The sequence below is a fragment of the Magnolia sinica genome, chromosome 15 (assembly GCF_029962835.1).
Source record: "Magnolia sinica isolate HGM2019 chromosome 15, MsV1, whole genome shotgun sequence".
Classification (NCBI taxonomy): Eukaryota; Viridiplantae; Streptophyta; class Magnoliopsida; order Magnoliales; family Magnoliaceae; genus Magnolia; species Magnolia sinica.
In genome coordinates, this window is record NC_080587.1 from 40,578,685 (window position 1) to 40,598,715 (window position 20,031).

Sequence of the window (20,031 nt, forward strand, 5' to 3'; positions counted from 1 at the left end):
CTTCGGCATACCATCCTCAGACTGATGGCCAGACTGAGGTAGTGAATAGGAGCCTAGGCGACTTGTTGAGATGTCTGGTTGGTGATCATATTAGGACTTGGGATGCAGTCTTGCCAACTGCAGAGTTCACATATAATAGTTCAGTAAATAGGTCTACGGGTAAGAGTCCGTTTGAGATTGTTCTTGGTTATAAGCCTAGGAGACCTATAGATTTGATTCCCATGTCTGTGTCACGTCGTCCTTCTGAGTCTGCTGAAGACTTTGCTCATTACATGCATGATTTACATAAGGAGATTAGACAAAGGATTAATTCAAGTAATATAAATTATAAACTTCAAGCAGACATGCACCGTCGATTCAGGGAATTTCAAGTGGGTGATGAGGTCATGGTCCATATTAGGCCAGAGCGGATACCACCTGGTGCCACTAAGAAATTACATGCCCGCAGCGCAGGACCATATAAAATTTTAAACTGTATGGGTCCCAATGCGTATGTTCTCGAGCTTCCACCTACATTGAATATCAGCTCTACATTCAACGTGGAAGATATCGTGCCATTTAGAGGCCCACCTCATGATCCACACCTTGAGCCTTCCACTGATCAGTCCCCTGACCCATGGCCTATACCTGAGCCTTCTTCTTAGCCTGCACACCCCATACCATCTGTACACATGAGAGAGTAGATCGAGGACATTCTGGATGAGCAAATAGTGTCTACCCGCCACGGTGGATTCCAGAAGTTTCTCGTCAAGTGGAAGGATCGAACTACATTAGACTGCACGTGGATTACAGAGGCAGAGCTACAGTGGCTTGACCCCGATCTACTAAAGCGTTACAGGAGTTTTGTCTCACCAATGGCGAGACTTTCTCAGCCGGGGAGAGTTGATGCGAACATCAGAGTGTACCAGCATCGCCGTAGGAGAGCCCCAGGCCCTCGCCAACCCAACCCACACTTTATTTGGGTGATCACTACTTGGGCTTGGCCCGTGGGCCACTTTGAAGACCCCATGTGCATAGGATGTGCATCGTGAAGGCCCCAGACTGGGAGGATGCATATGGGCTGCATTATTTGCAGTGCCAAGATAGTTTTTGAGAGTTTTTGTTGAGATCCAATCGTTGGATCGCGTCTGATCACATGGTGGCCCACCATGTGATCAAGTCCTTTTTCAGTTTTTAGTGTCCATTTATGTTTTGTTACTTTTCTACACATTTTGGTTGGTTTGGATTTCTTAGTGGGCCCCTACTTTGCTAGATTTTAAAAAGGGGCATGTTGGTCATTTTACTTTTAAATGTAAAAACTCTATTTAAGGGGGGAAAACATCCAACCCTAGGTGAATGAAGAGTACATGTTTGTTTTCTAGAGAGAAGCCTTCTTTCAAGGTGTCCCGTATCGGTATCGGTTGGTGTAACGGTGCCCTCCGAAACTGATACGGATACGAGGGCGTAACGGTGATACGGGGGCGGAACGGCCCATAACGGCGCAAAATTTTTTTTCCCAAAAAAATATGAAAAAATATGGATTAAATCCAGAATATTCTAAGCATTCCAAATATGCATTCATTTATAAATTGGAACATGTTTATGGTGGTGTAACAGTCCACTCTTTGGTGAGAAGTTGTATCGAACTGTCTAATGAATTTATGAACCAGATAACCTGAATTTGACTCCAAAATTCATATATTTAATTTTCTAACTATCTACTATCAATGATAGATATATTAGAATGAATGTAATATGAAAATATCTTACATTTAGGTGTTTGCAATTATTTTTGAGGGCCAAAATTCATGTGTAAATAGAAAAAAATATAAAATGGCACCCCAAATATGTAAAATGCACATTAACATGTTCTACTATGATTAACACATCATATGGCATCATTAAAACAACAAAAGAATCATTAAAAAATGATTTTTCGAATTTTCAAAAAAAGGGCCGAAATAAATGCGTAAATAGAAAAAAATATAAAATGGCAACCCAAATATGTAAAATGCACATTAACATGTTCTGCTATGATTAACACATCATATGCCATCATTAAAACAGCAAAAGAATCATTAAAAAATGATTTTTCGAATTTCAAAAAAAGGGCCGAAATAAATGCGTAAATAGAAAAAAATATAAAATGGCACCCCAAATCTGTAAAATGCACATTAACATGTTCTACTATGATTAACACATCATATGGCATCATTAAAACAGCAAAAGAATCATTAAAAAATGATTTTTCGAATTTTCAAAAAAAAAGGGCCAAAATAAATGCGTAAATAGAAAAAAATATAAAAATATATAAAATGGCACCCCAAATCTGTAAAATGCACATTAACATGTTCTACTATGATTAACACATCAAATGGCATGATTAAAACAGCAAAACAACTATTAAAAATTGATTTTTCGAATTTTAAAAAAAGGGACCAAAATTCATGGGTAAATAGAAAAAATATAAAAAATTTATTAAATGGCACCCCAAATCTGTAAAATGCACATTAACATGTTCTACTATGATTAACACATCATATGGCATGATTAAAACAGCAAAACAACTATTAAAAAAATATAAATACCTATTTTTGACGAATTTCTGAAAAATGGCCCACCGAGCTTTGATTCAAGAAAATCCGTAATATAATGTGTTTTTATCTCAAATACCTAACCAAGGTTGGTCGAAATTAATAGTAGAAGGAGTGAGAAACAGTTTGGAAGCAAGAGGTTTCAAAAAAATAGCAAAAACAGAGCTTAAAATGAAAAAAAAAAAAAAGTTACCGTTATTAGGCCGATACGGGCCCGTAACGGCTGTTACACCCCATAACGGGCCCGTATCGGCCGATACGGGTACAAAATCGGGTAACGGCCGATACGACCCCGAAACGCATAACGGTTCCCACCATGCTTTCTTTCTTCCATGCGACTTGGAAGAACCCTCCATGAGACTTGGAGCAAGGTGGTGAGATTCCATCTTTTTGTGGGCGTGCCACTCACTCACGTGTTTATCTTCTGCAAGGTACGGTCTTTCCTTCTCCTTCTACTCCTTTAAAAACACATCTTTGATCCTATCTAGCCTAAATCCTTCAATCCATTGTGCCCGAAACCTCAACACCCTATGTCCCTGCCTCCCACATAAAACCTACCCTAGATCCTCTCCCAATTTCCTCCCACAACCCTCAATTCCCAAATTACAGATTTATCCCTCCCCATATCCCACATGATCTTCATCTCCTCTAAACATGGTTTATGTGGTGAATGAGTATGGTAAATTCTGTGTGTGTATGAATCTGCCCATGAGTATTTTGTTGATATTCTGTGCCAAGGGGTTGTTCTAACAACCTTGACATCCTGCGATTTAATATGTATATGATTGTGTGCATGTGGGGATGATTTCTAATGAAATGACATGAATTTTTGCTTACTGAAATTACTATTTGGTGAACTATTCTGCTGAAATTATTGTTTAGTGGGCTTGGCCCATAACCCACGGGTCCTAGGATCTGTATGCTTTGAATTGTCCTTTGACTAATCTCCTGTGAAACATGACATCCATATATGTATCCTACATCACTATCGCGGCAAGCAAACGTTCGCCCACGGCATTCCCTGCGATGAGTTCAATGTGAACTCCTACATCAAGAATGATGCGATTTAATCAACTAGTTCTTCAAGACAACAACACGCTAACTTCGAATCGAGCAGCAGTTCATCTTCTTCAAACTCATCAATGATGAGGCATTCACTTCATCCTTCAAGGTTAGAGCAATTGAAGAACAAAGAAGTAAAAGTCTTTATGGCATGCGCTAAGCAGTCTGATCAATTTTTGTCAAAAAGCACTTGGTTGAAGAAGCCCCTAATCTTCCGACGGTAACTGACGTCGACAATACTAAACAACAAGGGTCACAACCACAAAGGGTTATATTTCAAGGGTCTATGCTTGTTATTGCTCAAACCATAACACTAGAAGAAATCCGACAGATAGTCGCTGAAACTATTCATCTGGAAAGGGAACGAGATCAGAAGAAAAGGTTCCGATATCAAACACCATATCCCCGCGAAATAAAGGAGAAGCCATTCCCCATCAATTTTAAATACCCGGATTTTCAAAAGTTTGATAGAAACAGGTCGCCAAAAGAACATCTGATGCATTTCATAACAATGATGAGAAATTTCTCAGCAGTTCCTCAATATTGCTTGCGATTATTCAGGTCATCACTGACGGGAAAAGCCTTTAGATGGTATTCAGCTTTGGCTCCGGAATCTATTCATACTTGGGAACTGATGCAAGATGCTTTTATGACGAACTTTTTCTCTACTGATAGAGAAGTCAGTTTGATTGAAATGGCTTCTATCTGCTAAGGGGAAGATGAACTAGTAGAAGAATTTATCAATCGGTGGAGAACTCTAGAGGCATCGTGTCAGCAACTTCCGGGAGAATCGGAGCAAGTCCAACTATGCTCGGGTGTTATGAAACCAGAAGTAGGGTTTGGCTTGATTAGTGCAGATATACATACTTTTCGTGACCTCATCACAAAGGCCTATTCTCTCGAGCAAACTGCTAAGAAGTTGTTCGATTCTGGTACAAAGTCGCTACACCGAAACTTTAATGGAACATCAGCCAACGCCGCTGGTAGAAAAGAGAAAATGAAATATTGTCAGAATAAAGGAAGATACGGCGTTGGACAAAATAGGAACAATTATATGATCAAGATGACATATAGAAGGTCCAGACAACATAAAGACTATATGAAATATGCATTCGCAAAGGAAGACATACTTCGTATAATGAATCAAATGTTAACTATGGGGAGTATCGAGTTGCCTCAGCCAAAACGCTTTAGAGAAACAGGGAAGACAAAAGAGAAAGGTTTTGTCATTATCATCGCACGTTCGGACATCAGACCGAAAATTGTAATGCCATTAGCGGTATACTCCAAAAGATGATCGATAAAGGTGAAATCGTTATGGAAAAGTATAATAGAAGGAAGAAAGTGGCAGTTAATGCAACTTCAGTTAAAAGTACTCAAGAACTTTCAAGAAAAGAAGTAGAATTCTAGCGTTGGCACAGTCCACCATGCTTACGCACAAGAATGGGGGTAGTATCACTGTGATAGCATAATGAGATGATGGTCTAGTAACACCGTGATCTACAGTCATGTCTCTTTATGAACTTTCCCTCTCTGATGAAGCAAGGATGAAGAAGGATCAATAATGGGGGCAGTATCACTATGTGATAGCATAATGAGACAATGGTCTGGTAGCACCGTGATCTCCAGTCATGTCTCTTTATGAACTTTCCCTCTCTGATGAAGCAAGGATGAAGAAGGATCAATAATGGGGGTAGTATCACTATGTGATAGCATAATGAGACGATGGTCCGGTAACAACGTGATCTCCAATCATGTCTCTTTATGAACTTTCCCTCTCTGATGAAGCAAGGATTAATAAGGATCAATAATATGAATAGAGAAGTCAAAGAAATACACGATTTCCAAATATTCCTTTAAACATATCCCTCCAAGCAGTTGTATGGAACTCTTGATCCTTTGAGCCCGGAAGAGGTAATTGTTGATTTTCTTAATTAATAATTGTCAATAATAATTTTCTAGGTCGACGCTTGGGCCGGAATCATTGTCGCGGCCGAATTATTATATATGATGACGCTTGGGCGGGAATTATTATCGTGGTTGGATTATTGTTGTGACCTTCAAAAAGGGCCTTCAAAACTACATATACCCTGAAAAGGCTATCGCAAAATATTTCTGGATTATCTCCAATTATTTCCAGACACTTGCCGATTATCTGTAAGATTATCGAGTGCCAATTATATCCAGACTATTATTGATTATCTGTGAGATAACCGGACTCCTATACTTCTGGACTGTTGCCAAGCATATATGAGAGTATCGCTGATTATTTCTAGATTTTTGGACAATATATACTTCAATAACTTGCGAGTATAAACGTGATACTCTATTTATCTATGCGGTCAGGCCCATTATGACGCAAGAAGAACAAATCTCTCCTTCAAGCTCCTTCAAGAAAAGTGATATAATGCCAATGTTGAAAAGACCATTTGGGGGTTACTTACAGGACCGTGGACAAGTTCAATCCTAAATGAGACGATTTGTATATTATAATTGAGACTTACGCCAGTAGGGCTTATCGGGTCGTGAATCAGAATTGGCAAGATATTGGAATGCTTGTAATCTTATAAAAAATATTGCTCTCGAAAGGTAAAAAGCTTTGATTGAGAAGATTATTAAGGGAAATCTCACTCAATCAAAAGTGGGCAGAACGGGCACAGTTATATGATAGAATGACCGCAATAAGCATACTATCGCCAAAAAGCCCTATAAAGTCACAAGTCATATAGCTTCCATATATTGTCTTGAACAGGCGATGATTATAAAGAAACAAATATACAAGTATATCATTTCTAAGAGAGGTCATCTTCGGCTTTCTGGGACAATAATCGGCAATAAGGTGATAGTCAGATAAGCAGCAATAATGATAATATGACGAGATAATAATCGCGATTAAAGCAAGACCGCAAGACCTGAAGCGAAACCAAGATATTGTCATGGCAGAATATTAATATGGCCAACAGCCAGCTGGCAGAATCATTCTTACAAGTTGTCGAGAAATTTTATTGTCATTATAGTCTCAGATATTATCGCCGGTTATCGCCATATTGATATTATCGTTGGTTATCGTCATATTGATATCATCACCAGTTATCACCATATTGATATTATCGTCAGTTATCGCCATATTGATATTATCATAGGTTATCTGAATTGATTGTATTATGAAGTCACCTTATATCATGCACGACAATAATGAGAGCCAATGACTAAAAGCCCGCGAAGGCCAACCACGCATAAGACCTATCTTATACCACGTTGTGTGGATTCCCCAGGCCGCAGTGGTTCAGCGAACTCATGAGGGTTACAATGGCTATTTGCATAAGCCTTACCTGCTCCAGATACTCCAACAACTTAGGAGTGTAAATTGTGATACTTCAATAACTTACGAGTATAAACTGTGATACTCCAATAACTTACAAGTATAAATTGTGATACTCCAATAACTTATGAGTATAAACTGCGATACTCTAACTTATGAGTATAAATTGTGATGCTCCAATACCTTACTAGCTTAAACCATGTTTGCTCTTATGAGCCCGGACTACAAGTCCCATTTGCTGCAATACCTTACGAGCTTAAACTGTGTTTGCTCTTACAAGCCTAGACTACAAGTCCCATTCACTCCAACACCTTACGAGCTTAAACTGTGTTTGCTCTTACGAGCCTGGACAACAAGTCCCACTTGCTCCAATTACTTCTGAGCCTAAACTGTGTTCCCTCTAACTATTAACTGGCATGCTAATTATACTAACATGCTAATCATACTAACCAAACTCCAAGGTAGAGAATGCAACGCAAAGCATGTTGACAATCCGAGATCATAATGACTAAAATTTTTGTCATATCATATACTGCAAGTTAGAGGAAATCGTGCAATTGAAATATGGGTTGATATAGATTGAAAATCATTTATGATTATATGCTGAAATATAAGCGAAACTGCTCATGGCCTATATGTTTGAAATTGGTTGAGAATTGCAAAATGCATTACGATTATTTCAATGTATGCATTACAATTATGTCAAAACGCTACGATTATTTTAGAATTGTCAATATATTACGATTATTCAGAATTATCAATACATTGCGATGATTTCAAAATCATTGATACTTTATAGAATTGGATCAAAGAATTATGAGGTCCTGAAATGCTAATCTTGGTTAACTTAGCAGGAAACATTATTACTTGAGGCTCTAGAATATACGGGTCATGTCTGAAAGGGCGTTCTTGATTAAAGGACATTTGGCAGCGTAGAGATCATCACGATAGGAGCTGGATTAAAAGACAATTTCCTAACTACAATACTCAAAGCAGGAATTGTTTGAACTGTCACGGGGATTGCCGGATCACCACGGCGGGAGCTGGATTAAAAGATGACTCCCTGATCACGGTGCTTAAAGCCAGACTCGTCAGAGCTATCATGGTGATAGAGTCCTGTCCAGAGAAAGCGACGTTGTTGCCATCGGCATAGAAAACTTTGTTTCTCTCGACATCTATCAAGGGAAGAGGAAAAAGTGCGCTTGGCAGATAGCTCTTCTGGTCTCCTTAATTCATTTAAAAAGACAACATGCGCAATTTGGCTTTGGTGTTGCTTTTGCGATATGTTCCTCTAGAAGAAAACTTCAGACACTCTTAACAGGTGGCATGCGTGATCCTTCTCCTCTGTGCAGTCGAGTCCCCTGTTCAAGCATGATCCATCTCCTCTATGCGGCTGATTCCTTGTTCGAGAAGAATTTTTTATGCGAACAAAAGATCGATCCCCCATTTGATTCCATAGGCAACTCAAAGGAGGATCGAGGGGGCCGTCTCACAATGATTAAAGCAATTTTGTCCAGTTTGACTCTCTACAATATGTCGTTATTCAAATGCCCGCAACTCCTCGACGGGCTCGAAAGAATTAGAAGGGACTTTCTGTGGTTTGGCAAGGGCGACAAGTAGAACTTCCATTTGGTGGACTAGAGAATGATGTGCTTGCATACTAGAGACGGCGGCACTGGCGTCAGAAATTTGAAGTTAATGAACCGGGCCCTCGGAAAATGGACATGGAGACTTGGGACAGAATCTGCCTCCCTGTGGAACCATTTGGTCAAATGCAAATATGGTAAGTCAATTGGAGGTTGGTGGACTAGAAAATCTTCCGCCTATAGAGCTTCAACAATCTGGAAGCGCGTGCTTGAAATGAAGGTGTTAAATGGGATTCGGTTCTCAGTTGGCAATGGAGAGAACATCTCGTTCTGGAATCATGTTTGGATCGGAATTACCCCCCCTTAAAGATTCTTTCCAGTCCATCTTTAGGCTCGCTCCTGATTGGAACATCTCGGTGGCAGATTGTACTTCGGTCTCCGGCTCTAACGTAGTGTGGAATATTCGCTACTGCAGAAATCTCCACGATTGTGGGATAGATCAGCTAGCGAGGCTCCTTTTCCTTATTAGCAGCCCTCCTATTGATCAGCAGGCCCATGACAGTCCTATTTGGTCTCTTGACAAGAAGGGTATGTTCACAGTTAAGTCTCTTTACAGCCTCTTATATAGAAATTCAGTCCTTCCTTCAGTCTCTAGGTTGGATCATCTATGGAAGGTCAGATTTCCCCTCAAGTTCGTGGTGTTCAGCTAGCTGGTTAGCATCAGAAAAGTGTTGACAGTTGATAATCTGAGGAAAAGAGGTATGTGCATGCCCAACATATGTCTATGCTGTATGGAAGACGCGGAATCAATCAATCACCTCTTCATTCACTGTCCGCTCACCCAGCAGATTTGGCCTGCTGTCTTCTCTTGGTTCAATGCATCATGGGTCCATCCTTTCTCTACGGAAACTCTGCTTTCTTCTTGGCAAGGAACAGATTTTGGAAAGCAAGGTAACATCCTTTGGAGAATGGCTTTAGTGGCTGTGTGGTGGACGGTTTGGGAAGAAAGGAATGGGAGGTGCTTCAAAGGGGAATCCCATGTAGTGGGCCATCTGATCAAGAGGGTTCATTTCCTTGTCGTTGAATGCGCCTTCGTAGTGCTGCCTAGCAGCTGCTGTATTTGATTGTTTTCCCCGTGTTCTTAGGTGGCATGGCTCGCTAGCTCAGCGGCCTGTGTCCCCCCCCCCCCCTCTCTTTTGTTTCTTTGCTTTGTATCCCCATCGTTTTATATATAATATATTGTCACTTTTCAAAAAAAAAAAAAAAGGAGGATCGAGGGGGCATCTGTTGGAGCACAAAAATTGAGATAAATGACAAGAAATTGCCTTATTGCGCGCCCGTGCAACACGAAAAAAGCTGTCAGGATGCTGGTTTTGGGGGCAAATGTTCCAGATCAGCCAGAAGGCCTGTTGCGCACCAGAAGGCTTGTTGCGCTCCCGCACAACAGGGGTGCATTGCGTGTCTGCGCAATGGTGTTCTGTTATGCAGATTCGGGGGGTCACACGTGCAAAGGTCTATAAATACCCCCTCCCTCATTTGCATCATTGGAGAAGTTCGAGAAAGCGTTCGAGAGCTCTTGGAATCAAGAGTGGCAGCTACCAGGTATCCCGCGAAGAGTAGCTTGGGAGATAGGAAGGTGGAAGACGCAAGCTACAGGGGATTCTAGCCTGTTGTGTGCCCGCGCAACAGGCTCCATTTGCGCGACCACGCAATAATGCCATGGTGGTCGCACAATAGGGTTCTGAAAACCTATTTGTTGTGTGATTCTTCAGATTCGTCCGCAACTTGTTCTCTTATGCACATATCTTTCGAACATTGGCACTGAACAAGGGGGGCTCGAACCCACACAACTCCTCTGTCATTGCGACGGACGTTCTAAGCACCGAAATGCTGCTGGAATCACTACAAAACTACTTTCCTTTCTTTCATTATATTAATTCAATGTACTTTGTTCTGGAATCAGGGGAAACACGGGGATGTAATACGAATTCAGAATTAATAAAATTAATGATGATGAATGTTCTTCTATCTTTCCTTTGTTATTATTGAACATAAATATTCCAATCGCAATACATTCGTTCTTATCGAAACATAGGGTTCCTACAGTTAGGCTTCGTAGGTTAGGGTCTAAGATTGGGGTTCAGTTGTCCATGCATCAGTTCAAACTCAATCAGCTTATCAACCTGGGGTGGGGTGTTTACACACGGTTCTAATTATCATTCAACAAGAACCTTTGATCCACGTGCTTAATGCCTCTAATGTAGTTTATGCCTCGACTTCTCCTCGACCTTGATTTTGTTAGCTTGTAAGTATCTCTCTCGCATTAAGCATTTAACCAATTGTACAATTCATCATCTTCTTTATACTTGGCCCTTGTTGCTTTTTTTGCTTCCTTTTTATCATTTTTATATATTTCAAGATTCCAAATTTCTCATCTTTGCCACTCTTTTTAATTGGATCACTTTTTGGTTGATTACCTTTTGCACCCATCCCCGAACTCCCAAGTTTTTTTTTTTTTGCTATTAGATTCCCTAAGCACATCTTGCATCACTCTTTCATACAGTCAATCATCTCTATCCACATTCCCTCAGCCTTTGCTTCAATATTCCACTTTCCACCTCATTTCTAGCCCTTAATACACACATTGAAGACTACTAGTTGATGTTGTGTAGTTAGAGGCTTCCCTTGTATGACTTTTACAGTCTTTGGTGAACGTTCCTTCCTTCCAAATAGAAAAGCAATCAATAGTATAAGAATGGCCCACTCTTAAAGTCACCACACACACTTCTCTGTTTATAAAATACGCATTCACAATTGCTGAGTCAAATGCTGTTGCAAGCTCAAGAATGCCATCTCTTAACTCATTTCTTTCCTCAAACTCATGGATATACGCATGTCGGTATTCGTCCCTACATGCCCGTTCACACTCCATTGTCTTTTTGAACCCAGAAAAGAGGTAAAAAGAAAAGCTGAAGGTACAGGCATCTGTTACATTTCAATATTTCACATCCATTTCTCATAATTAGCATCTAGTGTAGGAAGTACAGAATTTTATTTCTAACGCCCAAGGAATATCAGGATGTATATCATCCTTTTGTATGTATGTCAAGTTTTATATCATGCATCAACATCATATTTAAACATTCAGTCCTATGAAATTCCAAAAAATTACTCAGAAGTAAATGGTGACATTATCTCACACACGGATACATTTCACCATACCAGGCTGAATGAGAAGGCTCCCAGTAAGAATGCAGTTTTCATCAAAATTTTGCAGCTTCTGGCTCTGCCTATATTCTATAGAGTGGCAAATTTACTTAATAAGAAAGATTATGGAACCACTGGAATGACTCTAGTGGTTTTGAGTGTTTCACAAGGCCTACCCATGTTGTCAGGTAGTTTTCAATCTCCCAGGGGACTGATAACAACTGTTTCCTTTGCCCCCATTTATCAAACAGTCTTCTAGTTTTGTTTTTCTTTTCAACTGATCGTCTTTTAGTTTACTTTCATGTTGCTAATTAGAGAATAATTCAATTATCACACAAATGACTCGGAACTAGAAAGAGTGCATCTGACTAATCCAGTAGCAGTTTGGCAGTTAAAAAATGTGAATGAAGTTCCCACCTAGAAACAAGTTAGCTTCAACATTAATCAGTACTTGCCAGTAGAAATTTAAACAGAGAACAGGTAAGAATACAAACCAAGGTAAGACCTGACAGTCCTTGAACAGGAATAGGTAGTGATCTCGGTTGAGTATCCCCAGTCCCCAGTTGTCCATATTCATTATTGCCCCATGACCATAACATTCCTTCCTCTAGGAGTGCCAAATTATGAAAAGCGCCAACTGCAATAAGCCTCACCTTTTCAAGACCCTGAACCCGTACAGGAGTGGATATCTGTTTGCTATGGCAAATGAATGTTATAAATATAAGTATAGACCCAGCACAGCTCAACATGACAGGAAAATGGAAGGAAGGCTTAGTAAGTGAGGCAGTATACATACATATCCCCAGGAGGCCATGGTTGGCCCCAAGTCCATACGTGCCCATCACGTGTGAGCACCACAGAGTGTGTACCTCCAGCAGCCACCTGAAATAATTAACCAAAAAAAAAAAAATCTTTGGAATATGACAAATATTATTAAAAGGCCAAAAGCTGGGAAAGATGACAGAGATGCAAAGACCCCAAGCAGCAAGCAAACCAAAAGGCCCACAACCCGAGAGCACCATCAGAAATACAATATATACACGTGAGTGAGTGCGTGCATGTGTGTCCCAATCACCAAGAAATGAGGGACCTTGATAGCTATACAGAAACATCCAAAAACCAACAAAATCCCTTGGAATTCTGGCAGTTGAAAAGCCCACCCAAAAATCAATGAAGATATCAAACGCTTCAAGGTACCAACGAAAGGCTTCCTATAGGGAGAGAGAGAGAGAGAGAGAGAGAGAGAGAGAGAGAGAGTGAGAGAGAGAGAAGGATAGAATTCCTCTCTCCAAAGCCCTCACATGATCACGTGTGGAAGTACATTACATGTAATTGACCCATGGGCTGAAAGGGTCCTGCATTCCAACCAGAAATCACTTGGGAGATGGACCTATTCCTGCATTACCAGGTGCATATTCAGAATCATAAATTTCCTCTCCTTGAAGTCGTCAATCTAGAGAATTTCTTTGGCAGAGCAACCATGCGTATCCTTGAACCCTGGGCAGCATTGGAGTCCTCCAAATCTTGGCACAATGAAAAGGATGATTGACATTTGGAAAATTGCCTTTAACAAGAATTTGGAGGTGAAAATCCCATCAGCCATCGACTACAAAATCTTCCTATTCCTGACTGTGGAATCGATGCTAGCCTTGTGAAGTTTGCCCAAAAGAGAGTGAAAAGAGATCGATTCTTCATCATTGAGATTTGTTCAAAAAGTCGTCTTCCATACTAAAGTCCCCCAATGAACTCATGACAATCCCCAACCAACTCATCTGGATGAATAGACAAGGCAAAGGGATGGGAATGAAGCAGCCAATGAAACATCCTCGAGCCACCCAATCCTTCCAAAAGTGAATTTTGTCACCATGACCAGCGACAAACTAGAATCCACCATAAAAATATGCTAGTATTAAATCATTGACCCCCCCCCACCCCCCCCCCCCCCCCCATATGCATCTTGCTCCCCATATCTCCACCGTACTACTAGGTTTTGTTTGCATTTATTTAGGGATTTTATGTAAAGATAGTGAAGGAAAGACATACATATGAACAATGGAAGATGGCTTGATGAATTATTCAAATGATTATTTTGAGTTTCTATAGCATTAGTTGCCTTTAGCATGTGTTGATCCCGTGAGCATGTGTGGCTTGCTTCTCCATGATATGAGCATGGATGTGTGCATAGTTACTAGTTTCGGCTAGCAGGCTGTTTGTGCATAGAGACAACTCCTGTTGTCGGTTTATCTCTCAAAAGCATAGCATTTTTTGTAGGCATTTGAAGCTTTTCATTTCCTCTTCTTCTGTTATCAGAAAGAAAGACTTTATTTAGCAAACCACGCTGCAGGAAGACAAAAAAAAAAAAAAAAACCTTTACAATGAGCTCCTTTCCAACTTACCCTATATTTCTACATGAGAATGCTGTGCAAATTCCTTAAGGGCCTATTTGAATTCATGAAAAGGAAATAGTGTTTCTTGGGAAACCTTACTTCCAATAAACTGTGGGAAAGGACATATTGTTTTCCTTCTTTATTTTTTAACAAGATTTTCATAGAAATTTAGAATCTATTTTCAAGTTTGTTGTTTGGCAAGACAAACTTTTCTTGAAAAGATTTTAGGTTGTCACTAGCATGTGCTAGATTAGCTCATGTGATGCAGGACATGAAATTCAAGTATGATGTACAAGATTATCAGGCTTTAGATCACACTAGTTCAGAAATAATTACACAAAATTCCACATCCCACACAAAAGTTCAAACACTCAATCAAGGGGAATCTTATGCGGATCCAGGCCTACACATGCTAGGGCCGGATCAATCAAAATTATAGACCAAACAAGAATCAAAGGAGAGTAAATTCTTTTTTTTGAAAAGTCACAAAATATATATATATATATATAAAGGAAAAGAGATACAAAGAGGGAGCTAGAAGAGAACGCCGAGAAAGCAATCTCAGCTAGACACCAAGAAATAGAAAATCACAATCTTTTAGGCCCACAACATACACCGCCCATTCTATTAGCAAAAGCCTTGGCCCTACTAGCAATGACCAAAACAGAATTAGAGGAATCCCTGAAGCATCTACCATTTCTTTCTTCCCACACAGCCCACCAAATGGCGATTAAAGCCATTCTCCACAAGCGCGTCTTGTGCTTGCCCAGATTCACCCCATGCCAAGCCTTGATGAGGAGAGACACCGAATTTGAAAAGCACCATTGAATATTGAAACAGAGTAGAAATTCAGCCCAAATTCGAGAAATGAAGGGCAACAAAAGAAGGAGGTGATCAATGGATTCTTCATTTTCCATACAACAGAGGCACACATTGACTAAAGGCATTCCCCTTTTCCGCAGATTATCAACCGTAAGGTTTTCTTACTAGCAACCAACCAACCAAAAGAGGAGAATTTTGGAGGGACAGAATACTTCCAAAAATGAAAGGGAGGGGAGGCATCATTTGAAGATGAGTCACGGTCGAGGAGAGAATAAAAGGATTTAACTGTGAATTTGCTAGACTTGTCAAGCTTCCATAAAACTTTATCTTGAGCAAGGAGGTCAGGCACGCTACTATAGATGTGTTGGAGAAGCCTCACGTACTCTTCAATTTCCCAATCTTGAAGGTTTCTTCTACAGGCAACGTTCCACTCTAAATTGCTAGCCGAGGGCTTGAGACAACTTGCAACATAAATAGAAGGGTCAGGGACGAGGCTGAAAAATAGTTGGGAAAGCATCTTTCAAAGGGACGTCGCCCACCCAAACATCCTCCCAAAACCGGATTTTGGCACCATTGCCTAGGACAAAACCAATGCCATTGAGAACTTCCTTTTTCAATGAAATGATTCCCTTCCAAATAGCAGAGGCCCGATAAAGAGATGAGTCTTTGGACCACCATCCTCCAAGAGAAGTGCCGTATTTTCCTTTGATGATTTTGTTCCAAAGATAATTGTCTTCCGTCCCAAGCCTCCATATCCACTTCCCAAGAAGCGCCATGTTCATGGTCTTGAGATCCTTAATCCCTGCTCCACCTTTATGAAATTGCTTGCAAACCTATGGCCACCGAACAAGATGGAATTTCCTTTTCTCTTCCCTCCCATTCCAAAGAAAATCTCGTCTTAGTTTTTCAAGCTTGGGCAAGACCGAAGTTGGGCATTTGAAGAGAGACATAAAGTATAGGGGCAAGTTTGAGAGTGTAACGGTCCACTCTTTGGCGAGAAGTTGTATCGGGCTGTCTGATGAATTTATGAACCTGACAACCTGGAATTGACTACAAAACTCATGTATTTAATTTTCTAACTATCTAACATCAATGATAGATATATTAGAATGAATTTAATATCAAAATATCTTACACGTGTAGGTTTTTGCAATTATTTTTCATAATTTATTCTATATTATTATTAAGTTATTAACATACCTGAGGAGTGAGGTCTCCAGAGTCCAGACTTGCATAAATTACAACGTTCATTCTATTTTAAAGTCTTCAACATATTAAAGACTTCTCCTCTTATCATATGATTCATGTCCTGTCATCCTCAAGTCAAGAATATATATATATATTAGTAGTATCTGATATACTCCCCTGCAACTTTATTTAGGATTACTTGATTGGTTGTCAGGTGAGTTATTTTAAGTACAAGTTTGGCAGTGTCAAGTATGTGCTTGCTTCTGCTTGTGATGCAGGACAATCACTTGCTCTAAAAGCTCGAACTATTAGAGTACGGCGAATTAATCATTTTATCTCATAACCCAGGCCCCACATCTCATGGGTTAGGACCTTGGCCAAACCCCCTTCATGAGCCCCAAATTACATGGGCCACCCACCCCAAGTGTGTCCCCGCATCCCACAGGCTACCCCACTCGAGCCCGGTGTGAAATGCGCATTAATCACCCCCGGTGAGGAGTCTCAAACACAAGACCTCCCCCGTGGGCCCCAAATCACATGGGTCACCCACCCCGAGTGTGTCCCCGCATCCCACGGGCTACCCCACTCAAGCCCGGTATGAAAATGCCCCTGCATTAGCTTGCTTAGTGAATGTGTGGGTAATGAACTAATGGGTATATAAAAATACTTACCTTAATAAAAATCACGAGTCATCACTCAGTCACTCGCACCGTGACTCACCACCAAAATGAAAATCTACTTCGTTGTGATTGCTCGACCTCCACCTCTACATCATCGTCATCGTCAGGCTGTGGCTATGGAATAAGTGCTGCATATCCATAATATCCAATGCCAGAGGGAAAGACCAGGTTGACGAAACCAGAGGATGACTGATCCTAACTAGGCAACGACTCGAACCCCGAGTAAGGATATCCACCAATGCCCGTCAAATAGTCGTACTGGTGCTCGTACTCAGGCTGTTAAGAATCCTGAGATTGAGAAGGATCTGGATATCTATAATCATATAGATATGGATCAAGAGGACTACTCCAACATGAATGTGACAAAACAAGCTCATTATAACCATAATCCCATTGGCCATAAGAATATCCATCATAATGCCCAGGAATATGGGTCTGCTGATGTTCCGGACCTCCCGATGCACCACTAGACTCAGCCTCCTCCTGCTGGTTGTATCGTGACTCAATACACTCATAAGTCCGACCTTGTGTACCTCCTTATCGATGTTTATTGGCCTCGCGATCTGTAGACGGTTGTATGGTGTGTTGAGTGACACCAGAAGTACCAGCATCAGGAGCGTCATCAACATCACCAACATGATCATCCGACTCGGTCTTGTTGCTACTATTACTCGTACTCTTCCATTGAACTTGAGCCAGACTTTGCATGAAAGTTACCCCTCTTTCTGGGTCCAACACAGTTGCACGACTCTCTTGCTGCGCCGTGCGTATTATTGGGTCATCAACTTCTTCACTATCCTCTTCAATCTGTTTTTCCCTTGCTTCCAACCAAGGTAGAAGCAAGTCGTCCTCATCAAAAATATTGTCCAAGTTTATTGGACAGTAGTCCATGTTACCGGCACCTGTAATGCTCCTATGATGTCGTCGCATTCTTAGCCTCATATTGTAGTGCATAAAGACAAGTCTATCCAACGTCGTAGTCTGCAATCTATTCTTATTCTTTGAATATGTGCAAAATAACTCCAATTCCTTTCGCAGCTAGAAGAAGATGTTGTCTGGCTTAAAACTTTTACTGTAATTTTTTGGAGAGCCTTCATACTCTCTCCGAAATTCATCCACGATTCAGCCGGTTGTAACCTAGATATGGCATGATGTGCAAGAGTATCTCCAAAGCTGCCCTCGCGATTTCCAAATGTATCTAATTCATTCAACGACTTTATTTATATATCTAAGTCAAACTCTAATCTCTTTATCACAATCTTTAGCCCAATACGAACTTCATTATCCGCAACAAATGATTGGGAATATCCGCACCTAGGATTTAGGTAGTAACATGTTGCATGAAGATCATGATGGAATTGTGTTGTCCATCTATTGTCAATCATCCTCCAATAAGACTCCCAGCTTGTACAATCATGTTGAATTGCTAACTTCGCCTTATCCATGGCATTGTAGAGGAAGCCCATGGTAAGTGTTTCATCAGTTTCAACAAGACAGAGTACCCTCATTAGTGGCTTCATCACCGTTAGGTTCCTCTTGACCTTCTTCCAATATTTATTGTCGCGTATGGCTTTCACAACTTCAATCGGTGTCCCTGAAGTCTTCTTCCCATGTTTTGTGTTGAGCCAATCTTGGGAAGTGAACGTCTCACTCAACTCTCTCCCCTATGCTGGTATAAACTCTCCAAAGCTATAAAGTTTGTTGCAAATCTAGTCGCCGCAGGCCTCAGCAACTCTCGTCCCTTCGTGAACTTCCTCATTATTGTCACTACTTGATTATGGTTGTAAATAAATGTCATCACTTGTCTTGCCTTTTCAACCATTTCCTTAACACTTCTTCTTCCCAATATCTTCCAATATAAGATCAATACAATAGGCAGCACATGGTGACCAGAATATATGTGGTCTCTTTATCACCAACTTATGTCCTGCAGACTTATACGATGCTTCGTTATCTGTCACAATTTGCACCACATTCTCGTCTCCAATCTCATCCACTACTTTATCCATTAGTCCAAAAATATAATTAGAATTTTTTCTTTCGGCTGAGGCATCAATTGACTTATAGTACATAGTTCCCAAGTGGCAGTACACCATGAAGTTGATCATGTTGCGTCTAGTTGGGCCAATACAACCATCGCACATAATCGTGCATCCTCTGGCCTACCATATGAGTTTAAAGGTAGCCACGTATGCTATCACATCCACATACTTTGCATTTGTCCATTTCCCCCTAATCTCCCTAGTCGTGGAAGCTTTAATTTCTTCACTTGCTTCTATTGTTGCATAAATTACCACCTGCCAATATGGAGAATTGGTCACGTTAGGAGGTATGTTGGCATATATAAATAACTTTGTTGCTGCCCTACCTAGCTTCTCAATGAAAGTTCTAGTCCACATTTGTTTTATCTTCTTTTGTTTAGTTGATTCTTTCCTAAACAAAATTGGAACAATAGAGGGTCTCCTGGGCTCATTTACTTATTCGTCCAAATGTATAGGGGCATCACGTGAAGATGCCTCTCGAACCCCAAAAAAAAAAAAAAAATCATGTATTTACCCCCTCGCGCACATAAGCGCCGACGATCTTCCTCTTCACGAGCAAGACGCGAGCTCTCTCTCCTAACTATAGTTATTTCCCGATTTGAATCTTCGTCAAAATCAATAATATCTTCATCACGAACGCCCATATATTCAGGACCAAACACCTCCTGTCAAGCCGCCTTCAAAATCTCATTTTTCTTCTTCTGTCCAGCAGCACATTTACCATTCGACTCATCCAAACTGACTTGCATTGAGATCATTATCTTGGTTGGTACTCTAGTACATCCCGCAACTTGACCATTGCGATATGCCAAATGTTGTTTGAGATACGTAATTCCACCGGTTATTAGTCTTTCACAATAGTTGCACTCCATTTGATGCCTAGTACCACCTACCCTCTAACAATGTTGTCATCCAATATCCTCACTTCCTTGTTAGCCAGACCCAGACATTTCCTTAGGTAGATGTGACCTATGTGAGAGTCCACTCGATTCTCTATGTTTATATACAATTTTTACTTTTTATAGGAGAATGAATTAATTAATTTAAATATCGAAACCTAATGTAAATAAATTAATAACATAAAGTTCGAACTTCTAAATCTAATCAATAAAGATGAATTTACGTTCTAAACCCTAAGAAGCTTCAAAACTTGTCCAAAATA

General features: G+C 40.4%; 1 protein-coding gene across 1 annotated transcript in view; it reads right to left on the bottom strand.

Annotated features, from left to right (window-relative positions):
• Positions 1–20,031, bottom strand: part of LOC131227496 (ultraviolet-B receptor UVR8) — a 73,455-nt gene that overhangs the window by 45,863 nt on the left and 7,561 nt on the right. Inside the window, exons 6-7 of the mRNA XM_058223282.1 lie at positions 12,547–12,632; positions 12,245–12,446 (exon numbers count right to left, since the gene is read on the bottom strand). Coding sequence (XP_058079265.1) covers positions 12,245–12,446; positions 12,547–12,632 — 288 coding nt within the window. The remainder of the gene's footprint in view (positions 1–12,244; positions 12,447–12,546; positions 12,633–20,031) is intronic.